Source organism: Neoarius graeffei, chromosome 1 (genome assembly GCF_027579695.1).
Source record: "Neoarius graeffei isolate fNeoGra1 chromosome 1, fNeoGra1.pri, whole genome shotgun sequence".
NCBI lineage: Eukaryota > Metazoa > Chordata > Actinopteri > Siluriformes > Ariidae > Neoarius > Neoarius graeffei.
In genome coordinates this window covers 4371519-4391965 of record NC_083569.1, presented here as the reverse complement: position 1 = coordinate 4391965, position 20447 = coordinate 4371519, and the positions used below count along the sequence as shown (strand labels likewise).

Genomic DNA, 20447 nt, shown 5'->3' with positions numbered 1-20447 from the left:
GAGTTGAAGCTGTTCTGTATGGAGGAACGGGCTAAAATTCCTCCAAGCCGGTGTGCAGGACTGATCAACAGTTACCGGAAACGTTTAGTTGCAGTTATTGGTGCACAAGGGGGTCACACCAGATACTGAAAGCAAAGGTTCACATACTTTTGCCACTCACAGATATGTAATATTGGATAATTTTCCTCAATAAATAAATGACCAAGTATAATATTTTTGTCTCATTTGTTTAACTGGGTTCTCTTTATCTACTTTTAGGACTTGTGTGAAAATCTGATGATGTTTTAGGTCATATTTATGCAGAAATATAGAAAATTCTAAAGGGTTCACAAACTTTCAAGCACCACTGTACGCAGAAGCTTTATTTTTAAATAAATTTCTGAGTGGATAGTATCTCCATCCTTGACTCTTGTATGCTGCATAAACGGGAATAAAAATGTATTTTCTTGAGAGTTAAAATCGACCGCAAAGTTGGCATTCGAGCTGCCCCGCTGAGCCAGCCAGCCCTGAGTGCGTGATGTCACAGCGGGAACCAGTTTTAAGGCCGAGGTCTTTGACAGCTATAGACCAAAGTCATATAAATAAAAATTTATGGTGAACATAAGAAATACTGTTACCGACTTGCTCAACTAAGACTGATTTGACTTCACTGATTGTAGGTTGACTCTCATTAAAACAGGATAGGTATTATAACTTATGCAACATACATGTACATGCATGCATTTTCACTGATAAAACATAAAAGGCTAATTAAATAATCAGATGAACTGAGACAATCACATTCTGAAGCAAATTAAATAATCTTATACCAGTAACTTAAACACACAATACAAGTTACATGTGTGAATCTAAATGCAGGTAAACAACGAGTGTTGTTGTTTTTGTTGTTTTGTATCCAAATGAGAGTCGCAGCTTACGTATCTGTGTTCTCACTTCTTGAAGGCCAATCTTGTGTCCGATTGTTTTGAAACAATCTGACTTTCAGTTGTTCGGTCAGTTCCCCATTCATTCACTTCTTCCACATAAGGGCGAGATAGCAGCAATATCTAGCAGAGAAATCAGATGGCTGCTCCACTCATTCTCCATTTTCTCCATTCTGAGTACTCCGCCATTACTGCTCGGCTCAGACAATTACTAAAACCCGGGACGGGACGGAATGTCACTGGTTTTAGCAACAACCACGGGGAGGTCACTGCCCGAGCGATAATATGTCACGTCCCGTTCCGTCCCGGGTTTTACCAACAACCCTCGTCTCACACTCCAGGAGAACTGGTGCAACTGAACTTACTTTCCTTTTTTAAAAAAAATAAATTAATAAAATAAATACTTTCCTTTTCTTGTAGTTTTATTTAATTGTTGGTACTGCACCCTCTTTCAATACGGGCTTATAGCCAACGCTCCTCAACAGATCAGAGATCTCATATGAGTGTTCAGTAAAATGTGCAGAGCAGAGGAGAGACCACTTTGTAGCTGCCCAATGTGCCCATGAACTTCTCACAAAATGCATCCAAATCTTTGCAGTTTGAACATTCTTGGGCCATGAATGCAATGTAAATCCACCTTCTGTCGTGTTGCTGCACCAGCCAGCAACACATCTACGTGGCATGGTGATAAATTAGCTCAAAATGGAGGATTGGAGTTGCAATCAGCTCTGTGTTTTAGTATAGCAGAAATGGTGATGAGATGGATACCTTCCTGCTGTGACATTACGGACGTCAATATCATTCACTCAGACCGCTATCTATATGAATCACTTTAATCATAAAAATTACAATATTAGAGTTATTGTTCATGCTAAAAACTATTCCTGTGCTATTCTTGAGGTCTCAAGGCATCTATAAACGAAATGAACCCATGGTTTTGCATATCTGCTTTAAAAATAGCAAAATAGAGGAAGGCCAGTGTCGTGCTCGGCTGGAGAATTTGGACATCGATTACTCTCACTTGATCAAATGCATGACACAGAGTCTCATCTCACAACTGCTCTAACAGGAAATCCTCAAGGGAATCCCCAAGAGATAGGGGGCAGCCTGCTCCTCATGCCTCATGTCGCCTTGATGCAGAGCCGACGTAGACGGCTCTGTGACAGCTTCTCCAGCCAATGCCAGACCAGGATCTTCCCATGGCATATTAATGCAGGACCCACCACTTATTATGTGTTCCATTAGTTCTTTAAACTCAGGCCAATCAGTCTCCAAAATCAGCGAGTGGGTGAGACGAGGATTAACCGCCGCCTTTACTCTATGCTTTTCTCCCCGAAATAGAATGTGGACAGGCACTAAAGGGTAGTTGTGAACATCCCCATGCATGCACAATACCTTCACCACTTGTGCTCTCCCCAGTGCCTCACCTTGCACCAGGCTTTGGTGGATTACAGCCGGAATCCACCAAGGCGTGATACGTATCCCCTTGTACACTTATATGTATGCGATATGCTCTGGCCCTATCAAGGGTGGTTTCTGGCATGTCAGGGATCTGGACCACTGCTCCCACCTCCATCGCGGAGCACTGACTTTGAAGATGTCCCGGTTCCCTGCAGTGCCAGCAAACTGGCCCAGGCTCTCCCTCTGCACCGGTGGTATGGAAGTCATTCACCTAAGGGGGAGACACAGACATGGAAGGGGAAAATGGGAGGACACCACAGGTGTGTTGTGCCAGCTGGGGTGGAGCTGGCCCCCGCCTCTGCGGTAGGGCAACAGGGCAAGGATGGAAAGCAGAGGGAGAGGGGGAGAGAGAGAAAAGAGGAGAAGAGGAAACACATTTTCCTGCCATCGGAACCACCACCATGTGGTTCTCTGCCAGCTTGATGGCTTGTTCCAGCGATGCCAGGCGATGACACTGGACCCACTCCACCGTTCCTTCCAGAAGTCATGCGATTAATTGCTCTAGTGTCACCAGGTCAATAATTCCCTCGGTGTCACAGTCATCTGCCCCCAGCCACTGCTGGCAGGCGTCCTAGAGCTGTTGGCCAAAAACGAACAGCCAGCTGACCTCCTCCAACTTCAGCACCCAGAAGCATTGACACTGTTGTTCTGGGGAGCGTCCGACACACTGTAGAATGGCTCACTTCAAGTCAGCATAGATGAGTCGGCTGTTGGCGGGGAGCTGCAGCACAGCGAGCTGCACCTTGCCAGTCAGCAGCAGAAGTAGGCAAGCTGCATGCTGCTCGATCCAGCCACATCCATGCTTTGGCTGCTTGCTCGAAGAGCACAAGGAAGGCTTCCAGATCGTCGTGTGGACCCATCTTCATTAGGGTGAGGTGGGGAGGGTCTGCTGTGGTGGCGTCATGTTCTCGTCCCAACCAGCCCTCCTCTGCTCTCCCACTCCTCTTATGCTCCAGCACTGCAAGAAACACACACACACACACACACACACACACACACACACACACACACACACACACACACATCAATTGACACCAGGTGTAATGACCTGACCCCACCCTCCATTCACAAACTGATGCTCTGCCACGCCCCCACTGCCACAACCTTCTTCAACACCAAACCTCAGCACAGAGTCTCCTGGAGACACCCCCGGTCCAAGCACTGGCACCAACTTGACCTGATCCTCACCAGACTCCCCAGCCTACCAAACATCAGGCTCACCCTCACCTAACAGAGCATTGATTGTGATTCTGACCACTCCTTGGTCTGTAGCAAGATCAAGCTGCCCACGAAGAGACTGTGCTGGACTAAAAAGGAGGGCAGGCCTCGCATCGACACCAGCAAGACTGTCAACCAAGGAAAGGTCGAGGAATTTGCCGCTGCTCTGGAGAAATCCTTGCCAGGCCCACCATCAGCAAATGCATGTGACAGATGGGAATATCTCAGAGACGCAGTGTATAACGCCGCTATGGACACCTTTGGCAGAAAGACCGGCAAATCAGCTGACTGGTTTGAAGCCCACGCTGAAGACCTGAGACCTGTCATTGAGGAGAAGAGGAACACCCTGGCCATGTACAAAGCCAGCCCTAGTGAGAGGAATCTGCAAGTCCTTCAGGTTGCCCACAGCAAAGTCCAGCAGACTGCCAAGCATTGTGCCAATGACTATTGGCTACAGCTCTGCTCCAATATCCAGGTCGCAGCATACACCGGTAACATCAGGGATGTACGACAGCATCAAGCTGGCCCTGGGCCCAACTCAAAAGAAGACCACCCCCTTCAAGTCCACCAGAGGCAAGATCATCCAGGACCAGACCAAACAGATGGATCACTGGGTAGTGCACTACTCCTAGCTCTATGCCAGGGAGAACGTGGTCTCTGAAGACACTCTGAATGCCATCAAGTGCCTGCCTGTCCAGGATGAGCTGGACAGCAAACAAACAGTCAAAGAGCTGAACAAAGCCTTGGACTCTCTCACCCCAGCAAAGCACCTGGAAAAGACAGCATCCCTGCCCAAGTCCTCAAGTGCTGTAGAGAGACTCTCATTACCGAACTGCATGAGATCCTGTGCCTCTGCTGGGGAGAAGGTGAAGTACCCCAAGACATGAGAGACGCTAACATTGTCACCCTCTATGAAAACAAAGGTGACAGAAGTGACTGCAATAAATACTGAGGCATCTCTCTCCTAAGCATCGTGGGGAAGCTGTTCACCCGAGTCGCACTGAAAAGACTCCAAGCCCTGGCAGAGATAGTCTACCCCGAATCTCAGTGTGGCTTCCACGTAAACAGGTCCACCATCGATATGGTCTTCTCCCTAAAACAGCTGCAAGAGAAATGTAGAAAGCAGAGGCAACCACTCTTCATCACCTTCATTGACCTGACAAAGGCCTTCGATCTGGTCAGCAGGGATGGCCTCTTCAAAATCCTCCCCAAGATAGGATGCCCACTCAGATTGCTCAGCATCATCAAATCCTTCCATGACAACATGAAGGGCACCATTGTCTTCCACAGCTCAACATCCGACTCCTTCAGTATCCAGAGAGGGGTAAAACAGGGCTGTGTCCTCGCGCCGACATTGTTTGGGATATTCTTTGCAGTCATGCTGAAGCACGCCTTCAGAAACACCACAGAAGGTATCTATCTTTGCACCAGATCGGACAGGAAACTCTTTAACCTCTCCAGACTAAGAGCCAAGTCCAAAGTCCAGCTGAAATGCCTTCGAGACTTCCTCTTTGCTGACGATGCTGCCGTCACTGTCCACTCAGCCAACGACCTTCAGCAACTCATGACCTGGGTCAGCCAGGCCTGCCAAGACTTCAGGTTTACAATCAGCCTGAAGGAGATGCAGGTCATGGCACAAGACGCAGAATTATTACTGCACATCTGCATCTCAAACAATGAACTCGACATTGTCAACGACTTCATGTACCATCTACCATCTCTGACTCCCTCTCTTGACACTGAATTCAATAAGCGGATTGGCAAAGCCTCCACCACCATGGCCAGACTGACAAAGAGAGTGTGGACGAACAGCAAGCTGATAGAGCACGCCAAGGTTCACATCTACAGTGCTTGTGTTGTGAGCACCCTCCTGTATGGCAGTGAGTCTTGGACCATACAAGCCCGACAGGAACACAAGCTCAATGCCTGCCACATGCACTGTCTTTGACACATCCTTGACATCAAGTGGCAGGACAAAGTTCCCAACACCACCATCCTGGAAAGAGCCAGAATTCCTAGCATCTATAGCCTGCTGAAACAGAGACGCATGCACTGGCTCGGACATGTTGTGCGTATGGGCGATGGCCAGATCCCAAAAGACTTCCTGTATGGCGAACTGTCACAGGGAAAATGGCCCATAGGCAGACCCCAGCTGCAATACAAAGACATTTGCAAAAGAGACTTGAAGGTCTTGAACATCGACACAAACATCTGGGAAACCTTGGCTTCAGAGCAAACAACCTGGAGACAAGAAGTACACAAAGGACTCTCCAGCTTTGAAAAGACACTTGCCCAGCAGTCCGAAGCCAGGAGACAGAGACAGAAAGCCTCCAACCAGACTGACAAACCATTCTCAGTCTTCATCTGTCAACTGTGCCAGAAGGACTGCCATTCCTGCCAGGGCCATAGCCAACATTTTAAAATCACTGAGGTCCAGGATGCGCAAAGCACGCGCAGAAAAAATTTTGACATATTTAAATGAGAGGGGTGAATTACACGTTACACAAGAGATATATTCCTGAAATTACTTTTAATGGTGTTTGAACTGAATCTCATCAGTTTTGAAAAAAAAAAAATCATGTACGTTAGCCTGGCAAGCCAGACTAAATGTGAATATTTAGTCTGGCCTTGCTCGTAGACATTTCTGAAGGGGGTGGGAGGAACAACCCGCTGTCTTTCAAACTGTCTCTGTGCATATAGGCCAATGCTCTGACCAATCAGCGCAACAGTGACTGTGAAGTAGTCAGAGCGACAGAAAGCAATGGGGGAGGCCTTGAAATAAATAATTTTTCAAAATGCGTATTAATTAATAAACAGGTTCTAGATATTAAGAAGTTTGGAGATAATGACCACAAGTTTGGAGTCTGTACCACATACTTAACATACACTCATTTTTTTTCCAAGTGTTTTCAAGGGTTTGCTTAAACTGTTTTTGAGAGTTTTTATTTTTATTTAGTAGTGTTTGGTGAAATAATTTCCCTTAAATTTAAAATAACGGGAAAATAAGAAACAATCAAAAAGTAATGTTTCAAAGTTGTTTATTAATTCTTCATACTGCACAAACTAGCCCCATCCTTTTGGCTACGAGCGGAGCCAGCTGGTAGATCAGACTTTTGCCATAGCCGGTTGGCAAAACAGCGAAAACGTCCTTCTTGAAAAGGAATGAGCGGAGAGCCTCTTCCTGCTCATGTTTCAACGAAAACTCCAAGTCTAATTCTTCTAAAACTGATTCCAAAGCGGAGTCAAATGTGCGCTGTTCTCTAGCCGTAGCCATCTTTCCTGTTGTGCTTTCTCCAGCGTCACGCAGCTTTGTCGTCACTCCTGCAAAAGCCCGCCCAAAGAATCCAAACAAAAACCTTGCGTTGTGATTGGCGGGCACGATTTGATGCCCGGGGTGTGTTGTTGATATGGTGCGAGGCTAGACCCACTCGTAGGCAAAAATATTTTTGGCCGCTAGGCGGGTGGGTTTAGTTTACTAGGCTACATGTACGTGGCAAGAGTAAGAATAATTTAAGCTTGTTTAATGGTTTGACCTGGCCCAAGCAATGAGGACAAAAGATACCCGACCATGTAGCCTATGTAACTAAGATACATTAATAATATGGCATTCGTTATACCTACACAAAAAAAAAATTGGGAAAAAATTCAGTATACACCACCATGTTTGAATAAAGAGTAGGGGTAACTTTAAACTTGTTGAACAGTTTGCCTTATCAACTGTGTACGTGTGTGTGAGATTCCCAGATTCCTGGTTTCTTCAGCTCAGCATACTGAAATGACAAAATAAAAAGAATATTTAGGCAGAAATAAGTGATTATTAGTCCAAATGGCACCACAGAAAATTGGTTTACAAATCTCAACAACAACCTCTGCAGCTTGTTTTCTGGGGAATAGGTAATATTACATTAGAATTATTATTAATGAGCTGAAATGTTGCCAAATAAACAGAGCATAAAAATGAGTATGAAGCATGTATTTTAGGTTTTTAACCCAATGCAAATAAACAAATACAAACATACGAGATATGTTTGATATAACAAGCAAAGACACTTGGCTATATCTTTATTAATAACCAATCTAAATTCTCTTTTGAAATGTTTGGACACTATTTTTAATGACCATATAATAATCTTTAATTCAGTCAGTGCTGTCTGACATTGTGTAGGCTAGCTTTGTAAAACACTAGTTATCCAAATTGAAGCCTATAGCCTATTTAAATAAAAACCTCAACCTTTACTACAAGGCGAGAGCCCTGTCCAGATCATTTCTACATGTGTCACTGTCAGCCTTTTATCTTTACACCACAGCAAAATCAAGTCAGAACCCTTCTTACAAATATTGCTTTGACTCACCGAATGATTTATTAAATTTCACAAACAAAGCTGTACTGCTTTGAAAACCTGTAGGCTAAATTTTAGCAGCTTTATGGAAGTGCGCTGATGGTTACCATGCACACGCTCTAGAATGAGCACTCGCAATGTCTAGAACTGCGTTCTTTTGGGGGTCGTACACTCTCATAGCCTGCCCTATCTTCTTGGTTTTTTTCTGTTCTTGCTGTCCCATGCATGCAAGATACAGACGCAGAGGACCCAATCCCACCAAGATCCTCTTACCCTCTCTAATATCACAAGGCAAAGTTATCCAAGGCAAACATAAGTTGAAACTTTAGACTCTATTGCTTTGGCTTATTGAATTATTTATTTTTAAAATCACAAACAAGGTAGGGGTGGCATGGTGGTGTAGTGGTTAGCGCTGTCGCCTCACAGCAAGAAGGTCCGGGTTCGAGCCCCATGGCTGGCGAGGGCCTTTCTGTGTGGAGTTTGCATGTTGTCCGCATGGGGGTGCTCCGGTTTCCCCCACAGTCCAAAGACATGCAGGTTAGGTTAACTGGTGACTCTAAATTGAGTGTGAATGGTTGTTTGTCTCTTTGTGTCAGCCCTGTGATGACCTAGGGACTTGTCCAGGGTGTACCCCACATTTTGCCCATAGTCAGCTGGGATAGGCTCCAGCTTGCCTGCGACCCTGTAGAAGGATAAAGTGGCTAGAGATAATGAGATGAGAATGAATGAGACAAACAAGGTAGGCTACAACTGCGCTGCTTCGAAAATGTAAATTTAACAGCTTCATGAAAGTGTGGGGCGGCACGGTGGTGTAGTGGTTGGCGCTGTCACCTCACAGCAAGAAGGTCCGGGTTTGAGCCCTGTGGCCGGCGAGGGCCTTTCTGTGCAAAGTTTGCATGTTCTCCCCGTGTCCGCGTGGGTTTCCTCCGGGTGCTCCGGTTTTCCCCACAGTCCAAAGACATGCAGGTTAGGTTAAGTGGTGACTCTAAATTGACCGTAGGTGTGAATGTGAGTGTGAATGGTTGTCTGTGTCTATGTGTCAGCCCTGTGATGACCTGGCGACTTGTCCAGGGTGTACCCTGCCTTTCGCCCGTAGTCAGCTGGGATAGGCTCCAGCTTGCCTGCAACCCTGTAGAACAGGATAAAGCGGCTAGAGATAATGAGATGAGATGAAAGTGCACTGATGGTTACCATGAAAAAAACGTGTCTACTGCATTGCGTTCCTCCCCCGAGTCGCGCACTCATAGTCTCAGAGCCGCACGCACGAAACAGACACAGAAGACAGAATCAACATTTAACATAATTAACAATGCACTTTTTACAGAGACATTTTAATGTTATTCTTTATTTTTTTTTTATCCAGTTGAATATTTAGCGTACAAATGTATTTTCAGCTCTTAAAAATGACCGAGGTCCGGACCTCGATGGCCTCATAGCTGACTACGGCCATGATTCCCACATTGGACTCATTAGTCACACTCGACGCTGTTCCCGATCCCGATTGACAACCAGAGTGCAGACCCATAGTCTCCCGAGACTGAAGGATGCCTACTATTTGCTCGGGAATCCCCTCAAATTAAATAACTTCCCAGCCACAGAATGGCCTGATATTTTATGAGATATTACAGAAATAAACATACTGGATATCACAATGACCAAAGCTCAGAGGGAACTAAATTTCACAGATTTTATGAAATCGAAAGGCTGTCTTGCTTTAAATATAATTTCATGTGAGACAAATATAAATAATCTACAGCTCATTTGAGAATGTAAGAGCAAATCAAATAGCAAACAAAGTAAAAGTATCAAATTTTGCTCTGATTCGGACTCAACAAAAGGACTACAGGCTGTGATAGCGTTCTGCAGGTTCATTGGATTATTAAGCCATTTACAGTGGTGGCTCTGCGGATTCCCCCAACCGAAGAACTCTTCCAAAGTGTATAATATATGTCATGTATTATGCTAGTGGATGCAGTCAGAGGTTGATACAAAACTATGCAGGAATTTATAAAAGACATTCAAGGAAAAATAAAAAGTGCTTCCAGGAGAACAATGCTCATCCACATTCAGAGGCTGAACTGAAAGTCAACTTTGTTGTATGACTCTTATAAAAGACTGAATAACTCTTTCAGGTGCACAAACCACAGGGCGTGATCCATCTCCAGATCGGAATACACGTGTAACATTGCCTGGTAATCATCACCACAAATTCACTCGCAGATTCCACTGCAATTAAAAATGAAGTCTTTCATATCAAGCTTAATTTCACTCCCACTCAGGTGCTTTAGCCTGAAAATTTATAATTAATATTTTATTTCTTTCATCTTCCTCTTGTCACATAAACTGCCTCTGATTTTAGTCAGTCAGTGTGGACTTCACCCCCTTATTGAAAATGGAGATGTTATAGAACAATCAAATGGAAAGGAATTAAAAGTTCTGTGTAAGAGATATTATAAACTACAAGGATATGAAAAAGTGAAATGTGTGGATGGAAAATGGACGAAGCTCCCAGTGTGTAAACGTGAGTCTTAATGACAAAACAAATTCACAATGCTTAGAGAACAAATTAATTTTAAAAAATGATCTTTTTAACATTTATAAGTGGGTTAATAATGTTTTCTGTCTTCTCAGCTCCGTGTAAACTGGATCGGACACTTATTCATTCTTATTATACTGATGAATATCTGAAGGAGGGTGAACGGAAGTACTTTTACTGTCCTAACGCATGGGTCAGATACAGATATATCAGTTGCTCTGAAGGAAAAGCAAGCTACGGTCAATGTAAGTGGAACTGAATTGTAAGTACAGTACTGTGCAAAAGTATAAGGCACATACAAAGAAATGCTATAAAGCAAAGGTGCCTTCAAAAATAATGAAAATAAAAATTTCTAGTTTGAAACATATCCATTATAAAAAATAGTGAACGGTGATAAACTCACCAAAGTCAATATTTGGTGTAAGAACCCTTTACTGTTTAGAAATGCATCTGCCATCTATCTCAGGTACGTTTTGTGCAGCTTTAAAAGGAAATTAGCTGTTAGGTTTTTCTGAAGAATCTTGGAGAATCCGCCACGGTTCTTCTGGACAGTCTGAATGCGATACCTGTTTCTTTTTCTGCAGTAAAACTGGACAGATTTCTTTACTTTTTAGTGTGAAAAGCAGAGTATTATGTAATATGTTGCTTTCTTTACTGCCATACAAACATTTTCCTGTAACATTTAAAATTTTTGCTGTAAAACAAAAAAATTGGAGATTCAATAATGCAGAATAAGACTATAATTAAGGTGCTTAAGGCTTTTGCACAGTACTGTGAATCTGTAAGTTTCTCTAGTAACAGATTCATTTGTCCTTTCATTTGTCCAGCATAGTTATAAACTAAAGAATTAAAACACTCAGGGTCATGTGATTATGGGAAAATAATCAACAATGATGACCACCCCAAAGCTAATTATACCACCTCTTATACCACAGAGATTTATTTATATTTTTATCTGTTTATACCTTTCATGAAACAAATTAGTTCCTGTTCTCACCTACATTATAGCAGCAATAAATGACCTTTCTCTCTCTCTCTCTCTCTCTCTCTCTTTTAAATGCTAAATAAATTAAAGACCAAAAAAAGATCATGTATGTAGGTGTCATAAAAATAGTAATAAAGCATTTCATTAATTAATAACTAATTGCAATAAAATGAGGAATTATTTTAAAAATGAATTTATAAGTGAATTAATAATCCATCAATGAATTGTTCAACTTAAACAGGGATTTACAAAAACAATCTAAAACACTCAAAAAGCATCTCATCTCATCTCATTATCTCTAGCCGCTTTATCCTTCTACAAGGTCGCAGGCAAGCTGGAGCCTATCCCAGCTGACTACGGGCGAAAGGCGGGGTACACCCTGGACAAGTCGCCAGGTCTCAAAAAGCATTTCATTTAAAAATACATTCATGAATTCATAAATTAATAATGGAAATGTGAAATGCAGTTTAAAAAGAGAAATAAATAACTGGCTTCACAAATTGAATGAGAAATACAGATTTCAATCTGGCGTTTACACTATGTTACATTACAGGAGGCAGCACGGTGGTGTAGTGGTTAGCACTGTCACCTCACAGCAAGAAAGTCCTGGGTTTGAGCCCAGCAGCCGGCGAGGGCCTTTCTGTGTGGAGTTTGCATGTTCTCCCTGTGTCTGCGTGGGTTTCCTCCGGGTGCTCCGGTTTCCCCCACAGTCCAAAGACATGCAGGTTAGGCTAATTGAGGGCTCTAAATTGACCGTAGGTGTGAATGTGAGTGTGAATGGTTGTTTGTCTATATGTGTCAGCCCTGTGATGACCTAGGGACTTGTCCAGGGTGTACCCCGCCTTTCGCCCATAGTCAGCTGGGATAGGCTCCAGCTTGCCTGCAACCCTGTACAGGATAAGCCGATGATGGAAAGATACATTACAGGCATTTAGCAGAAGCTCTTATCCAGAGTGATAGACAACATACCTAGAGCAGTCTAAGGAGCAGTTTGGGGTTAGGTGCCTTGCTCAACAGCACTTCAGCCATTCCTGCTGGTCCAGAGAATCAAACCAGCAACCTTTTGTCCCCAAAACAGCTTCTCTAACCTTCAAGCCATGGCTTCCCCATTTATTAAAAGGGCAATTCCATTTTCCATCTGCTTTTCCTTTTCCTATTGGCTACTCAATTTGCTTAATCATTTAGCTTCTCCTTGTAGCCTCTACATTTAGCCTTTACATGACACTTTGGTCCTTGAGCTAGTAAAACGAGGTAAAACAATACAAACTAGAAGGGCACGCGTTCGAGTGCAGACCTCCACCAAGCCACATATTCAGATTTGCATCAAGATCTAACCAATAGTTCCTTGGCCCATGGCCCACCTTTCCTCCAAACTTTATCAAAATCCGTTCACTACTTTGTGAGTTATGTTGGAAAAAACAAACAAAAAACAAATGGAGGTGAAAACATAACCTCCTTCAACAAAGTTGGCAGAGATAATTAGTCATGTACCATACGTATATCCATGTATGGATGTACATATATCTGGTTGGTTAGAGAGCCGTATCATCTCATTTTTAACTTCAGCACCCACCCTGACAAGGTCCTTTAAAATGAATGAAATGCTTTATTACTTTTCCATGACATCTCTGGTCCTCCATAGTCATGTGACCCAACACCTCAAAGCTCCAACGCTTCTGGAAACCTTAAAGTTACAGCGTTACAGTGACACTGGAGACTTCTTCCATAAATCTTCTTCCAGAAAACTTCACCATATCAATGACTACATATGTTACAGTACATTTTTACTATACAATAACATATTAGAATTTGTCGCTGATCTACTCACTATATTTACATGCACAAAATATTCCTTGGGTTTTTGACCTTATTCCGAAAGACAATATTCCTACTAAGCTGTTTACCCTGACCCTAGATTGTGAGAGGCTGATCATTGGATAGAAGTTCTGCCTTGACGATGACCTCCTTGTTTCCCCTATCAAAGCGAGTGTAAAAGTAATTGAGCTCATCAGGGAGGGATGCCAAGCTGGTTGGTGGTACAGTGCTGGATGGTTTGATGCCAGTGATGGCCTGTATCCTTTGCCACATGCATCGGGGATCAGAGGAATTGAAGTGTTCTTCAACACCCTGTTTGTAGTTGTATTTAGCCTGGGAGATTCCATGTCTCAGGTTGGCCCAAGTTGAGCTGTAAGCTTCCTGGTCTCCAGACCTGATGGCTGCGTCTCTTGCTTTGTGCAGGAGTCGAACCTCTCTGTTCATCCAGGGCTTCTGATTGGGGAAAGTTTTTATTTCCTCATAGATTGTCACTCTGTCCACACACTTGTTAATGTGGTCCAGGACAGACTTGGTGTAGATGCTGATGTTTATCAGCTCTGAATATGATGTATCAAATTCCGAATAGTCATATTCAAAATAATAGTGGCGTATTATCCATCTATCCATTCATCTTCTTCTGTTTATCCAAAGTCGGGTCATGGTGGCTGCAGGCTAAGCAGGGTATTCCAGGCGTCCCTCTCCCCAGCAATGCTTTCCAGTTCCTCCTAGGGGACCCCAAGGTACTCCCAGGCCAGACGAGAGATGTAATCTCTCCAGTGTGTTTTGGGTGTTCTGGGTGGAGTATTCATCATCAGTGCCGCTCAGCATGAGCATGGCGGTCTATGAACATTTTTCAGACAATCTGGCCAGGAGGTTGACCCGAATTTAGGGCTAGAGTTGCTTTTTGCTTTTTGCATCTCTCATCCTCGGCTTTCCGTCTATTGGCTTCAAAGGTCTTGATTCCATTACGAACCATATTCCTCCACAGAAGTCTGTCATTTGGAGCTATGCCCCAATCATCAATCTCGCACATTTTGAAAGGTTTTTTAAGGGCATCCTTGTACCTTTTCTTAGGGGCACCAGTACTACTTGTTCCTGTGGAGAGCTGACTGAAGAGAAGCTGTTTAAGGAGGCATTTATTGTCCATTCTAACCAAGTGTCCATACGGTCTCAACCTATTTTGGTGCAGCATAGTCTCTATGCAAGAATTGCAGTGTTCGTAACACGATCATACCATTTAACATTCATGATCAAGCGCAAATATCTCTGGTGGAATTTCTCGAGTTGCTTTATTTGATAACGGTACACAGTCCATGTTTCTGCTCCATCCAAGACGGTTGGTATGATGATGGCTTGGTAGACTCATATTTTGGTTTCTAGCTCAAGGTCATGATTGTTAAAGACACATTTGCGTAGTTTGCCAAAAGCTGTTGCTGCAGCACTGATCCTGTTATTTCATGATCAAGGGAAACATCACTAGAGACATAGCTGCCAAGGTACTTAAAGTGCAGAACCAACCAAGTACACTACCATCCACAGAGATTTCATGTTGGGTGGTGGTTGAAATGGTGGGTCGACACGTGACTTCTGTTTTTGTGGATTTTAATGATAGCCCAAGTTGTTTGTAGGCTACTGCAAAAGCATCTGTGATTATCCCATCTTCTGTGTATGAGCGGATCACAGCATCATCTGCATACTGAAGTTCTACAACTGAAGCCACAGACACCTTAGATTTAGCTTGTAGTCGACGAGGGTTGAATAGGCTACCCTTGAATCGGTAAACTATCTGTATTCTGTGATTTTCCAGATTTGGCCTGGCCACTTGCAGAACAGCATCCATGAAGAGACCAAACAGCATTGGAGCTATTACACAGCCTTGTTTGACACCAATTTTCACAGGAAATGGTTCCACTTGTTCGCGTTCACAGAGAACTGAAGCAGTCATTTTATCATGGAGTAGGCATATCATGGTGATCAGTTTGTCTGGGCACCCATATTTACCCAAAATTTTCCATAGAGCATCTCTGTTTACTGAGTTGAAAGCCTTCGATAGATCAAAACAGGCTGTATAGAGAAGTCTGTTGTTCCCTGCACTTTTCTTGAATTTTCCAGAAGGCAAAAATCATGTTGATGGTGCCTCTCCCAGGGCGAAAGCCACACTGTGTATCAGACAGGACACCCTCTGCAATTTTTGTTAATCTGTTTAGCAGAATCTTTGCAAACAGCTTACCAACGGTTGACAGTATCGAGATACCTCGGTAGTTGCCGCAGACAGCCTTATCACCTTTCTTGTGGATGGTAACTATCAGTGCATCTTTGAGATCATATGGTGCTTGCTCCTCGGTCCAAATGCCTTGTACGAGTACCCACAAGCATCGAGTCAATTCTGGCCCACTATAATTGAGAACTTCAGATGGAATTCCATCCGGACCAGTTGCTTTGCCGCTTTTTAGTGTCTTTTAATGCTCGTTGAACTTCACAGGGTGCATGAGGATCAACAAGTTCGTGTTTGATTGGGAACCGTTTCAGATCATCTAATACGGTTGGGTCAAATTCAGCTTCACAATTTAGCAAGTTATAAAAATGCTCCCTCCAGCGTGCCTGTACAGAAGCACGATCCTTGACAAGGGTTCCATCTTCCGTTCTCAGTGGGGTAGGTCCATGTGTGCTAGGGCCATAGACAGACTTCATTGCAGAGAAGAAGGCCTTTGAGTTCTGTACATCGGCTAGCACCTGGAGTTCTGAAGCTTTATTCTTCCACCACTGATTTTTTAATTCACGAGTACGTCATTGCAGTTCATTTCTTGCTTTCAGTAACTCATTTATAGATGATCTCGTTCTTGGGTTTCTCTGCCATTTAATGAATGCATTTCTTCTATGTTCAACAAGTGTTTTGATTTCAGCAGCGTTCTCATCAAACCAATCACGATTAGTCTTCCTTTGTGAGCTAAGTGCCTTCATACATGAGTTGAGAATCACATTCTTCATATCATCCCATGACTCCACCACAGGTTTCTCTTCTGTGAATTGAGAGAAGCCGTCAGCCAACATAGTCCAGAAGCTTTTGTTGAACAGCAGGGTTTTGTAGGGAGGCAACATTAAACGCCTTCTTTTTGGTTTGAAGTCTTATCTTTTTTCTGGGCTTGTTCATAATCTCACATTTGGTCAGTTAAACAGCTGTCTTTAGTGCTATTAGTGTGCATGTAAGTGTACTGACTGCAGATATTATAATTATCATTATTCAATGCCTTCTGATGGATCAGGATCCAGAATTCAACAGCACTGTAGTGTGAAGGTGCTGTAATATTAGGCCCTGTGGTCATCATTATGGTCAGTAACAAGATAACAAGGCTCACAGGGTTTATTGATAAGTTTTTAAGAAAATGTAGAATGATGATGTGCACTCAGCATTTTGTGGGTTCTAATTGAGGCTGTTTATTTATGTTTACAGGTAGATTATAAGGTAAGGACATAAACACCTATACATATAACACATATAACATGACCAAAAAAATGAATCCAATTCCTATACTGTATAATATAATAATAACTATCAGGAGAGTAACATTATCTGTGTTCCAGTGCTAATACTGATGAACCTTAATTCAGATGGATTAATTCATCTATGTGCGTTTGTTTTGACAGCGATCTGTATCAAAGCCTCAATCTGAAAACCTGACGTCTGCAGAGCTCCTGCTATTGATCAGAAATCTTCCTTGTCAGAATCAAAGTTTGCTTTTCAACCAAAATAAAGCATATCACTTGTGGTTTTGTGTTTCTTTATCACTCGATAGATGGATAGACAGACTCTTTTCTCCCATAACAAAGAGATGCCATTCATGTTGAAGTGTCCCGCCAGTGGAAAGAGAACTTTGATCTTATAAAGAAGCTTGACAAACCCATCAGCCGGTCTCCTCTTTGTTTCTCTGATATAAAGCCAACTTCGATAACATCTAATGTAAGAGGAGTGATGAGTGACCAGATCTCATCCTTTAGGGCCTGCGACTTTAACAGAAAGCAGTCTCTGGATCATGCTGCAGGATTTTTGAAACTGTTTAAGTATAGTTCCAGTCACTGTTTTATTTCAGGGGTGACAAACGAGTGATAAAGGATGTACTGTGAGTGATGGATGTACTATTAATGACGTATTCATGACACTGTAGACAATGAACAATCCCAGACTGTGGCTGCTAATATTGCCACTTAATGATGAAAGGAGCTTTCCCTGAATTAACATAATACCACAGTGCTGTTCAATTCTCAGATCTGATTGGTCAGAGCAGCTATTATAGAAAAGTGAACAAACACCTTCTCACCAGATTCGAGAACTTAACAGCGCTTTTCTCTGAGCATCACTGTGAGAAACTCATGCCCATGGTGAAGCATGGTGGTGGTAGCATCATGTTAACAGTTCATCATGTTGGCCTCTTGGTTGCTCCACTGGCCTCTTCTTTCCACGTTTTAGCAACAGAATTTTATTTTATTTTTTTAAATTTCACTCCATGGCACGATCAAACCCATCCAGAACGCTGCTGTTTTGGGAACTCCTTTGTCTTCTTTAAAAAAAAAAAACCTCTGGATTGTTCCAAGAACAGATGTACTACAGTATTTAGATTGACACAACGGAGTTTGATACTAATTATGTCACTTCTGATAGCAACCAGAACTAACATAGAAGATTCACAGCAATGTGGAGAAATGCTTATGCCATCACAACTTTTACATTTGTGAATATTTAACAGTTATTTCACGAAATCGAGTCGTACATGAGATGATAGCTGACGAGACGCATAGCACCGAGTTGGCTATAAGCCATGTACAATGAGATTGAGTGGAATAACTGTTTTATTCTATCCACATTCACTGGATTTTGAGAAACGGATGCTGGGTCAGCAACTATTGTAAAGACTTTGTTATTATGCGAACTTCTTAAAAAACCTATCGATGGCTGCACGAATTGACTTTTTTTTTTTTTTTTTTGGGGGGGGGGGGGGGGGGGAGTTGTAGAAAGTGCCGTCTTGCTGTCATGCCAAGGTATAGAATAGCTTTAGACATTTATTTAATTCTTCCTTGGACATTTCAGTTGTGTAATTTTCAAACTTCTTTGAGCTTTTGAACCGGTTTTAAAAAATTCAACAAATTTGAATGCTTAAAGATGAAGACTGTAAACAAACCATTGAAATGACAGGAGCAATTTGTGAAAAATGCTATAATAATTCTTGAAAATAAAAAAAGATGTTCTTACCATCAAATACTTTCATTCCATATTTTGTTGCTTTTTTTTTTATACACTACTGTTCAAAAGTTTGGGGTCACCCAGACAATTTTGTGTTTTCCATGAAAAGTCACACTTTTATTTACCACTATAAGTTGTAAAATGAATAGAAAATATAGTCAAGACATTTTTCTGGCCATTTTGAGCATTTAATCGACCCCACAAATGTGATGCTCCAGAAACTCAATCTGCTCAAAGGAAGGTCAGTTTTATAGCTTCTCTAAAGAGCTAAACTGTTTTCAGCTGTGCTAACATGATTGTACAAGGGTTTTCTAATCATCCATTAGCCTTCTGAGGCAATGAGCAAACACATTGTACCATTAGAACACTGGAGTGATAGTTGCTGGAAATGGGCCTCTATACACCTATGGAGATATTGCACCAAAAACCAGACATTTGCAGCTAGAATAGTCATTTACCACATTAGCAATGTATAGAGTGGATTTCTGATTAGTTTAAAGTGATCTTCATTGAAAAGAACAGTGCTTTTCTTTCAAAAATAAATAAGGACATTTCAAAGTGACCCCAAACTTTTGAACGGTAGTATATTTTTGGGGGTTTTGTTTACGAGTAGTTTTTATTTCATCCTCGGTTGGTTCAGCAACACGCTCCGCCATTTTGTTTTTCTCGACTCACAGTATATGAGCTGATATCCTCATAGTAGAGTAGCCAATCAGAGTGCGTGACTGCTCATATCCAGTGAATGTGGATAGAATCATTTTCAATTGCCCTGGTCATTTTGTAGTTCCAGGGTGCCCGGTTTGATCCTGAGCTCAAGGTGACCATCTCAGCATTGAGTTTTTAGAAAAAACTGGTTTGACTTCAAATGCTGTCACATTTTAATACTATATTCCATATTATTCCTTCATCAGCACAATTTTATACATCAGCCTTTCCACCATTTCATTGGAGCCAACAAAATACTAAGTGCCATAGCATAAAACTCAAATTGTACTGTTGAGGATGACAGGATATAAAGAGCAAAAGATAAAACATTGATATAATGACATTTCGTTAGAATGTTTTCTCACTATATCAGCAGTAACGACACACTAAACATCTATAGTATCCATTACAGGATGTATGTGCAATTTGCTTATTACAGAACAGACCCGGCCCGATCCTGATTATTCACCGCTCGCACACAGTCACACTATGTTTGTTGCATATGTATTGCGTGCGGAATGTTCTTGTGTCTATTCGCTGGAATAACCTCCACGTTTGACGGATATATAGAGTGGGGCAAAAAAGTATTTAGTCAGTCACCAATTGTGCAAGTTCTCCCACTTAAAAAGATGAGAGAGGCCTGTAATTTTCATCATAAATATACCTCAACTATGAGAGACAAAATGAGAAAAAAAAATCCAGAAAATCACATTGTCTGATTTTTAAAGAATTTATTTGCAAATTATGGTGGAAAATAAGTATTTGGTCAATAACAAAAGTTCATCTCAATACTTTGTTATATACCCTTTGTTGGCAATGACAGAGGTCAAACGTTTTCTGTAAGTCTTCACAAGGTTTTCACACACTGTTGCTGGTATTTTGGCCCATTCCTCCATGCAGATCTCCTCTAGAGCAGTGATGTTTTGGGGCTGTCGCTGGGCAACACGGACTTTCAACTCCCTCCAAAGATTTTCTATGGGGTTGAGATCTGGAGACTGGCTAGCCCCAAAGCATGATGTTTCCACCCCCATGCTTCACAGTAGGTATGGTGTTCTTTGGATGCAACTCAGCATTCTTTCTCCTCCAAACACGACAAGTTGAGTTTTTACCAAAAAGTTCTATTTTGGTTTCATCTGACCATATGACATTCTCCCAATCCTCTTCTGGATCATCCAAATGCTCTCTAGCAAACTTCAGACGGGCCTGGACATGTACTGGCTTAAGCAGG

General features: G+C 42.3%; 1 protein-coding gene across 1 annotated transcript in view; it reads left to right on the top strand.

The window, feature by feature from the left end:
* The window catches only part of LOC132885888 (complement factor H-like), a 34818-nt gene extending 24081 nt beyond the window's left edge, over window positions 1–10737 (top strand). Inside the window, exons 6-8 of the mRNA XM_060920446.1 lie at window positions 10075–10134; window positions 10302–10463; window positions 10574–10737. Coding sequence (XP_060776429.1) covers window positions 10075–10134; window positions 10302–10463; window positions 10574–10737 — 386 coding nt within the window. The remainder of the gene's footprint in view (window positions 1–10074; window positions 10135–10301; window positions 10464–10573) is intronic.
* The last annotated feature ends 9710 nt before the right edge of the window (window positions 10738–20447 follow it).